The following is a 9,274-nucleotide window of genomic DNA, read 5'->3' on the forward strand; positions in this document are numbered from 1 at the left end:
TGTGAACCAACTGGAATGTGCTGCTCTTAGTCATTTTCTCCATTGGCAGACATATGTTTTTGACAAATAGCATCTTTATTATTATTAATAACCACGAGTCATGGCTGGTTCTTCCTTAAAAATTTAATGTATGTTGCTTAGTAAGTGCAGTATCAGCTGCTTCTAGAGTTTGGTATCCCTTTCGGAGAGCTGGGGGAAATACACTCAGGAGTGGGCTTTATTGAATTCTAACTGGTTGAATTTGCTAGCAGCCAATTTGGTCCAAATGTCAGCACGTGAGCAGAATCTTAAAAACCACAGGTTGCTGGGGCTACGCTGACACATGTATTTAGTCCCATAATGTCTAATTTGATGCATTCTGCTGGTGAAACACCCCCCAATCAAACCATTGGTCCTGGATGAAAATCTGAGTGCACTTATACTATACAATTTACACAAATTGTGCTTGAGTGAATAAAGTGGAAACAGATTCTTGAGCAACAGATGAGTGTTCTGCATTCCCAGGTGGGCCAGCGTATACTTACTGGGCTCCAGCAAGACCCTCACCCACTACAACCCCATGCCCCACCTCCCTTATACAAGGTCAAGGGCTGCTGGAACAAGGGAGAGAATTGTCTTCTTTGGCCTCCGCTGGGGACAGGGAAGCCCCGCCCTCTTCTCTCTAAGGCCTCTCATAAAGCCTCTTTTCTCTCTGAGCCTGGTCTGGAGGCATGGGCTATTGAATTCACTAAAAATAAAGAACTCGCCTAACAGGTGACTCTTCCTGAAGCTTCAAGGAGACACCAACAGGGGCAACTTCTTGACTCTTTAGTACACATGTGTCAAACACACGGCCCACGGGCCAAATCCAGCCCGCCAGGCCTTGCAATGTGGCCCGCACCGCGCTGTCATCACTGCACTCCGCTGTCAGTTTATGACATTGTCAGTTTATGACTGTTCAGTAAACCATTCGGCCCGCGATTTAGGCTGGATTTTAGATTTTGGCCCCTTCTCTGATTGAGTTCGACACCCCTACTTTAGTATATCCCTTTAGCCTAAGGTGACCAGATGTCCGCTTTTGGCGGGACAGTCCTAATTTTTAACAATTTGTCCCGAGTCCCACGGCGTTTTTAAAAAGTCCTCATTTTTGTTCGGGACTTTCTTTTTTTTAAAAAAAACAAACAAACAAACATATTTTATTGATTTTTTTTACAGAGAGGAAGAGAGAGGGACAGAGAGTCAGAAACATCGATGAGAGAGAGTCATGGATCAGCTGCCTCTTGCACACCCCCTACTGGGGATTGGCCCGCAACCAAGGTACATGCCCTTGACCGGAATCGAACCCGGGCCCTTTCAGTCTGCAGGCTGATGCTCTATCCACTGAGCCAAACCGGTTTCGGCTGTTTGGGGCTTTTTAAAAATGCCACGGGACGGGGGACAAATTGTTAAAAATCGGGACTGTTCTGCCAAAAGCAGGACACTTGGTCACCTTACTTTAGCCCTCTACATCCCATTCCCCACTGGGCAATGGAAAGTCCCTCTGCAGATTCCAGGATAACAGTGCCTTCATTATTGGGTTGTTGTATTAAATTCTCCCATGCTTGTAAAGCACTTACAATGATGCCTGGCAAACAGTAAGTGTTCAATGAACTTATTCTTGTGGAGGGCACCTGGATGGACAGGGGTGCCAAGAGGGGGGTGGCCAGGTGTATTCTTGGGATGCAGTGAGGCTGGGAGGCCAGTGGGCTGGAGTCTCAGGACCTCTGTCTGGCAGGGCATGCCTGGGGGCACGGGACCCGTACTGCGGCTGGGACGGGAAGCAGCAACGTTGCAGCACCCTCGAGGACAGCTCCAACATGAGCCTCTGGACCCAGAACATCACAGCGTGTCCTGTGAGAACCCCCTCACCCCCCCACCTAGGACCAGACCCCCATTTCAGGCTGTGACTCCCCACAGAATCCCCATACCCGCTAGGACCTCCTGCCTTCCCTACCCCTGCTTCTGTGACTGGCCCCCCACCTCTGATGTGTGTCTGCAGGTGCGGAATGTGACTCGGGATGGGGGCTTCGGCCCGTGGTCCCCGTGGCAACCATGTGAGCACTTAGATGGGGACAACTCAGGCTCTTGCTTGTGTCGGGCCCGAGCCTGTGACACCCCTCCACCCCGCTGTGGGGGCCGAGACTGCCTGGGGCCAGCCATCCACATTGCCAACTGCTCCAGGTATGTGTGGCTACAGGGTCTGCACGGCTACTGTCGTAACCTGGAGTGGGGCATCCCTGGCCAGGTGTTTGCACTAAAGGGTGGAAACCACGTCAGGGCTTTACAGGCCACTGGACAGGTAGCTAAAGTCTTTTAAAGTCTGGGGCATTGGGGGAGCTTCCACGTTAGTGGGAGACAAGTTCTGCCTCGTGAGAACTCTTGATACCGAGAGGAAGGCTGGACAGACTTGGGAATCCCCCCTGGACAGACCTTAGCCTTCATAGGCCTTACTGTCCCAAACGTGAGGGGCAGCATGGGATGGGGGTAAGGCAGGCAGACCCGGTGCCAGTCCTGGATTGGCGCTGTCTGGAGGTGTGGCCTTGGCCAAGCCACCTCACCACTCTGAGCTCTCAGTGGGGGGTCAACACTCCCACCCCAAGGGCTGTGGAGCGGCTTATAGGAGGTGATAGATAGATAGATAGATTTAGAGTGCCTGCACACTGCCTAGTACTTGGGGACCTCATAAAGTGGTTGTAACAAGTAACCCACAATTCTGGACCCTCCTAAAATAATTTAATTAGTACATTTATTAATTTAACTGTCGCAATAACCTGATGGTGGTAGGAATACCATCATATCCTCACTTTAAAGATTAGCGAATGGCCGAAGCCGGTTTGGCTCAGCGGTAGAGCATCGGTCTGCGGACTGAAAGGTCCCAGGTTCGATTCCGGTCAAGGGCATGTACATTGGTTGCGGGCACATCCCCGGTGGGGGGTGTGCAAGAGGCAGCTGGTTGATGTTTCTCTCTCATCGACGTTTCTAACTATCTCTCTCCCTTCCTCTCTGTAAAAAATCAATAAAATATATTTAAAGATTAGTGGATGACGAGGCACACAGAGGGTTTTAGTCACTTGCCCAGGCTTATACAGCCAGTAAGTGGTAGAGCCAAAGTTTGAAAATTGGAGTCCAAGCAGACAGGAGTGAGTGGTGTCTGAGTTTGGAGCAAAGCACTTTGTGGTGGTAGAGCAGGAGAGGGAGCATGGGTGTGAGTGCAAGAATTGGCTAACCAAGGTTGAAACCAAGGTTGCAGATTGGAAAGGTGATTGGGACCATTTCTAGAAATGTGTCCTTTTGTCCCTGTGAGTAGAACCCATGTCCTATCTCTGAACCCTTAGCCCTGAGCACAGTCTGATATGTGCAATAAGGCTCTCAACACGTGTTTGAGGATGGATGGATGGATGGATGGATGACTGTCTGGCACTTCCTGACAACAACAAAGCTGTCTGCCTAGAGGTAGACTAGATCAGAGAAGCTAGGGCTCAGAGGTCATCCGTCTCTGTCCCCTCCCACCCCGCCAGGAATGGGGCGTGGACCACGTGGTCATCGTGGGCCCTGTGCAGCACCACCTGTGGGATAGGATTCCAGGTCCGCCAGCGAAGTTGCAGCAACCCTGCTCCCCGCCACGGGGGCCGCATCTGCGTGGGCAAGAGCCGGGAGGAGCGGTGAGCTAGTCTGTGCTTGGGGTGGGGGGTGGGAGTGGAGGGGTGTCTGAGAAGCTAGCCCTGAGGTCCCAGACTTTCCCGGCCTCCCGGCCTCGTAGAAAGCGGCTGGGGTTTTCCAGGTGATCCAGTGGACTCTCGTCCTTCCTAGTTTGCACTCCCAGCGCCTCTTAGAAGGGAAGGGGGGCGCTAGCTCCCTAGAGGGCTGACCCCTCTCCCTTCATGCCCCTCAGGTTCTGTAACGAGAACACGCCCTGCCCAGTACCCATCTTCTGGGCATCCTGGGGCTCCTGGAGCAAGTGCAGCAGCAACTGCGGGGGCGGCGTGCAGTCGCGGCGTCGGGCCTGCGAGAATGGCAACTCCTGCCCGGGCTGCGGCGTGGTGAGGACCGGGCTGGGCTCGGAATCCCTAACCTACCGGAGGGCGGGCCGGGCGGGACCGCGGGGCCGGCCTGGGGGCTGCCAGGCTACGAAACAGCCCCAGCTCCTATCCCCAAGGAATTCAAGACTTGCAACCCGGAGGGCTGCCCCGAAGTGCGGCGCAACACGCCCTGGACGCCGTGGCTGCCCGTGAACGTGACCCAGGGCGGGGCGCGGCAGGAGCAGCGATTCCGCTTCACGTGCCGCGCGCCCCTGCCCGACCCCCACGGCCTGCAGTTTGGCCGGAGGAGGACGGAGACCCGAACCTGCCCCGCGGACAGCTCGGGAGCCTGTGACACAGACTGTAAAGCCCGTGGCGCCCTCCCCACCGGCCTCCCTGCTTCCCGGGCGCAGAGAGAGGGGGCGGGGCCTGGGTCGGGAGAGGGGCGGGACCAGGGCCCGGGAGGGGGCGGGGCTGTGCCAGGGCGGGTGGGCGTGGCCGGGGCCGGGGCCGGGGCCGGGGTGGGCGGGGCCTGGGCCAGGGCTGGGGTGGGCGGGGCTAAGAGCCGGAGTGGAGCTCTGGGTGGCACCGTTTGGAAGAAGCCCCTGTGGCTGAAGGCAGTCCCCCCACCTTCAGCCCTGGTGGAGGATCTGCTGCGCAGCGGGGGCACCGCCCAGCACGTGGTGAGCGGGGGCTGGGCCTCCTGGGGCCCCTGGTCGTCCTGCTCTCGGGACTGCGAGCTGGGCTTCCACGTGCGCAAGAGGACCTGCACCAACCCCGAGCCCCGCAACGGGGGCCTGCCCTGCGTGGGGGACGCCACTGAGTACCAGGACTGCAACCCCCAGGCGTGTCCAGGTAACCCTGTGCCAAGTAATCCTGGGGAACCTCCACCACCCAGGGAACCCCCAGCTAGGAGACTCCCAGGCCACAGCTCATGCTCAAGGGACCTCTTCTCCCTGCCCTCTGTGCGAGGGCCCCAGAGCAACAGTCCTGAGCAAGGACTCAGCAGCCACGCCCACAGAGCAGAGCTTTCCTCACCTTCCTGTCCCTTTCTTCTCTCCTCAAGTGGGTCAGGCAGATGAAGAGCTTGTTTGGGGTTGGTTTTCCATGACTCCTGCAGTCTGCCTTTCTGCCTGCACCGGCAGCTCCCCTCACACACCCTATCCCCTTGTAGTGCGGGGCGCCTGGTCCTGCTGGACCTCCTGGTCCCCATGCTCAGCCTCCTGCGGGGGTGGCCACTATCAACGCACCCGGTCCTGCACGAGCCCCGCGCCCTCCCCAGGCGAGGACATCTGCCTGGGGCTGCACACGGAGGAGGCACTGTGTGCCACGCAGGCCTGCCCAGGTACTGAATACACCCGGCCCGGGCCTGGGGAGCACCAGGGAGCCCTCCAATCCCCACCAGAGGGTGCTGGGGCAGTTAACCTCGTCCCAACCCACAACCCACAGAAGGCTGGTCACTGTGGTCCGAGTGGAGCGCGTGCACTGAGGATGGCGTCCAAGCCCGCAGTCGGCACTGTGAGGACCTGGTCCCGGGACCCAGCACCTGTGCAGGCAACAGCAGCCAGAGCCGCCCCTGCCCTTACAGCGAGATTCCCGGTAGGTCTTCCAGCCAGCCCCTTTGCACTAACATTTCCCACTGAGCCCCAACCTCCTTCCCTTTCCGAAGCACCTACCCTGGGGGGTGCAGGATAGAACATCAGGGTGGGAGGCAGGTAGCCCCAGGCCTATCCCACAGCTCAGAGCTGACCCAGGGGTCCTCTTAGAGACACACTTAGCATCACCACCATTTGTTCACCAACCAGATCTGAAACATCATGGCTGACATGTACACATAAGGAACTGTTTGACATTGAAATTGGAACTCAAAAGAACTGTTGGCCCAGAAAGAAACTCACTACAGACTGATCCATTTGGCTCTCAGCATAACCATTATGGCTTGTCTCAGTTTCGGTTCTTACAAGGGTATTTCTTGGATCACATGATCTCACACATCTAGAAGAAATAATGAACATAGACTGATGAACAAAAACAGACCCAGAGAAAGGGAAGCAGCGGTCAGACTCTCAAACCTCAGAGGGAAAGTAGGGGAGGGTGGGGTTAAGGGGGAGAGATGAACCAAAGGACTTGTGTGCATGCATATGGGCCTAGCCAGTGGCCATGGACAACAGGGGGGTGGGAGCATATGTGGGGAGGGGTTTGGGATAGGAATGGGAGGATGAGGACAATTATGTGATACCATAATCAATAAAATTTAAAAAATAAATAAAATTTAAAAAAAGAGAGAGACACACCTAGCCCCAGAGGGACCCCTTTTGCTCCCCACCCATCCCAACACCCTCTTTGCTTGTCTTCCTGCAGTGATCCTGCCGGCCTCCAGTGTGGAGGAGGCCACCAGCTGTGAAGGTAAGTGGAACCTGCCCCCCTTCCCCACACACACACACCTTTATAGTACTGTCCTCTACCCCTCCTCTTCCAGGAGGAGACCCACCTTACTTTGAAATTTGGAAACTCTCCACCTCCCACTCCAGATGGACAAACCTTGTGGAGGTTCCCCACTGCTTCAGACCATGTGGAGGGGGCTCTGGGCAGTTTCATTCATGCCCCCCATCTAGGAGGTAGTCATCAAGACTGTACTCTAGAAGTCATAAGTGCTGAAACCGGTTTGGCTCAGTGGATAGAGCATCAGCCTGCGGACTGAAAGGTCCCAGGTTCGATTCCGGTCAAGGGCATGTACCTTGGTTGTGGGCACATCCCCAGTAGGGGATGTGCAAGAGGCAGCTGATGGATGATTCTCTCTCATCGATGTATCTAACTCTCTATCCCTCGCTCTTCCTCACTGTAAAAAATCAATAGAAGTCACAAGTCACCCAACCCCACATCCTGTGCTTGCCTGTGACCCAAGCCATAGGTGGTCCTGTTCCCACTGGCTCTGGTCTCAAAGCTCTTCCTGGATGTCTCTGAGCCTCCTACTGGGAGCCCGTTGGGAGGCTGTCCACTGCACAGTGGCCCTTTCCTCACCACGTACCGCTCCCTCTCCCAGGGTTCAGTCTCATCCACCTGGTCGCCACGGGCATCTGCTGCTTCCTGGGCTCTGGGCTGCTGACCTTGGCCGTGTACCTGTCCTGCCAGCACTGCCAGCGCCAGTCCCAGGAGTCCACACTCGTCCATCCTGCCACACCCAACCACCTGCACTACAAGGGTGGGGGCACCCCTAAGAATGAGAAGTACACACCGATGGAGTTCAAGGTGAGAGCCCTCCCGGAGAAGCAGAGGGGCCAGCCGTGAGGGGTGCAATGGCTCTGGCTTGAAGGTGGGCTTCCTGGGCTGGGCCCTTGGGAGGGAGCGTTGGTGGTGGGAACAGGATCCTACATCAGCAGTTGTAGGACCTTTCGTTGACCGGCTCCCAATCTCCTTAACCCGGCTGTCCGTTTCCCCTGTCTGTCTCTCAACCCCTCCTTTTGTTCCTTCCTCCTCCCACAGACCCTGAATAAGAACAACCTGATTCCGGATGACAAAGCCGGCTTCTACCCATTGCAGCAGACCAATGTGTACACAACTACCTACTACCCCAGCCCCCTGATCAAACACAGCTTCCGGCCCGAGGCCTCGCCTGGACAACGGTGCTTCCCCAACAGCTGATACCACTGTCCCCGGGGACTTGGGCTCCTTGCCTTCCGAAGGCACAAAGCAGATGGAGTTGGGACCGTGGAGCCAGTTTGGTTTTCTCCTTCTGCACCAGGCCAAGAACTTGCTGCCTTGCCCTGGAGGGGGTGTCCCATCCAGATTCAGAGAGCTCTGGCTGGCAGTGACCATGGGAGAGAGGGCTGGCTTCAGGCTGGCACACGGCTGCAGTTCCAGCTCAGCCCAGGTCTCTCATGGCCTCCTTCCGGCTCACCGTCATGCTCACCTCCCCTGCTATGTCTGGGTGGTGGACCTGGTGGGCATGTGAGGAATCGGAGAGTAGAGGTGGCGGGAGGGCAGGCTCTTAGGTTTGGCTTGGAAGTGACAGCCGTGTAGCCATCATGGGCTGAGTCTGTCCCTCTCTGGCTGGCCCAAGAAAGGGCCCGGGCTGCAGCCTGATTATCTCTGAAAGGAGTTGATCCAATGGCCTCAGAAGCTCTGGATTTTCTGCTCAGGGCTGGGACAAGGTGGTGCTGCCACAGTGTGACGGAGGGACCACGGCTGGCCCAGGTTGCACAGACCTCTGGTCAGAGGCAGTGAGGGCTGAGGACTGAGGACTGAGGACTGAGGACTCATCTTTGCTGAGAAGCCCTGGAATCTGGGCTGGCCCAGACCTCAGCCTTGTGCTCCGAATGCATGGGAGGTGGCCCAGGAGAAAAGGAGGCAGGAGCCCAGCACTGTGCCGCTCTGGAGACTGTCTTCCAGTCGCTGCTCAAAAGAGCTGTTGGCTGAGACCTGCTTGGGAGCTGCTGCCCCCTCCTCTGTTCAGGAACACACACACACACACACACACACACACACACACACACACACACACACACGATCACAACCCGCTACAGCAACAAAAAGGATGCTGGGCTGTGGCATTATTATTATTAAAGATGATATCCAGTCTCCAAATGGAACTTTGTCTCCGTGCATATGCGTGTGGGCTCCTCTTGGGATGGTCCAGTCAGCATGGCCCGCTGGGGTGACAGATGGTCTGCTCAGGCTGGAGGAAATGACCCAAGTAGAGTGTGACTTTAATAGAGGATATCTTTTCATTTGTGAGCACAAACACACGCGTCTCTTTTTGGGAAAGAGGGTAGGGACAAACAAATCCGCAAGTGGGAACACAAGGCATGCCAGGGGCAACACGACGGGAGAAATTTCTGCCCGTTCTCTTAGCAGCTCTTCCAGACTGGGCATGTGTGAGTCCAGTGGGGGGAATTGATGAGGGTTACTTCATGAGGTTTTTACAATGCTGACTTTGATAAAATCAAAATTGACTGAGAAATGAGTAAAGCTGTGAGGAGTAAATGAGTAAACCTGTGAAGCCCCATGCAGTTTTTGCTGGGTTAAATAAAAGTCACCTCAAAGTCTCAGCCCACCAATTCAATGCTACTCTTCTGGGTGAGAGTGATCGACATGTTAAATTTAGAGAGCAATTTCCTCAATCAGCTGGGTCAATTCGCATAGGATTCCCAGCACAATCTGCTTGTGGGTCACTCTGTAAAGGCTGTGATCCTAGTGGCGGAGGAGGAAGAAAAGAGCGTTGCTGGACTGCATGTCCT

The 9,274-nt window shown here is 55.8% G+C and overlaps 1 protein-coding gene across 4 annotated transcripts in view; it reads left to right on the plus strand.

Annotated features, from left to right (window-relative positions):
- Positions 1-7,939, plus strand: part of SEMA5B (semaphorin 5B) — a 126,187-nt gene extending 118,248 nt beyond the window's left edge. For all 4 annotated transcript variants that reach the window (XM_084871516.1, XM_084871515.1, XM_084871514.1 and 1 more), the window contains exons 12-22: positions 1,754-1,871; positions 2,018-2,199; positions 3,537-3,680; positions 3,911-4,058; positions 4,175-4,400; positions 4,674-4,892; positions 5,212-5,382; positions 5,487-5,636; positions 6,399-6,443; positions 7,081-7,286; positions 7,521-7,939. In XM_084871516.1, coding sequence (XP_084727642.1) covers positions 1,754-1,871; positions 2,018-2,199; positions 3,537-3,680; positions 3,911-4,058; positions 4,175-4,400; positions 4,674-4,892; positions 5,212-5,382; positions 5,487-5,636; positions 6,399-6,443; positions 7,081-7,286; positions 7,521-7,679 — 1,768 coding nt within the window. In that variant the 3' untranslated portion in view covers positions 7,680-7,939. The remainder of the gene's footprint in view (positions 1-1,753; positions 1,872-2,017; positions 2,200-3,536; positions 3,681-3,910; positions 4,059-4,174; positions 4,401-4,673; positions 4,893-5,211; positions 5,383-5,486; positions 5,637-6,398; positions 6,444-7,080; positions 7,287-7,520) is intronic.
- The last annotated feature ends 1,335 nt before the right edge of the window (positions 7,940-9,274 follow it).

This window comes from Pipistrellus hanaki (genome assembly GCF_964339955.1).
Source record: "Pipistrellus hanaki genome assembly, chromosome: 2".
Taxonomy (NCBI): Eukaryota; Metazoa; Chordata; class Mammalia; order Chiroptera; family Vespertilionidae; genus Pipistrellus; species Pipistrellus hanaki.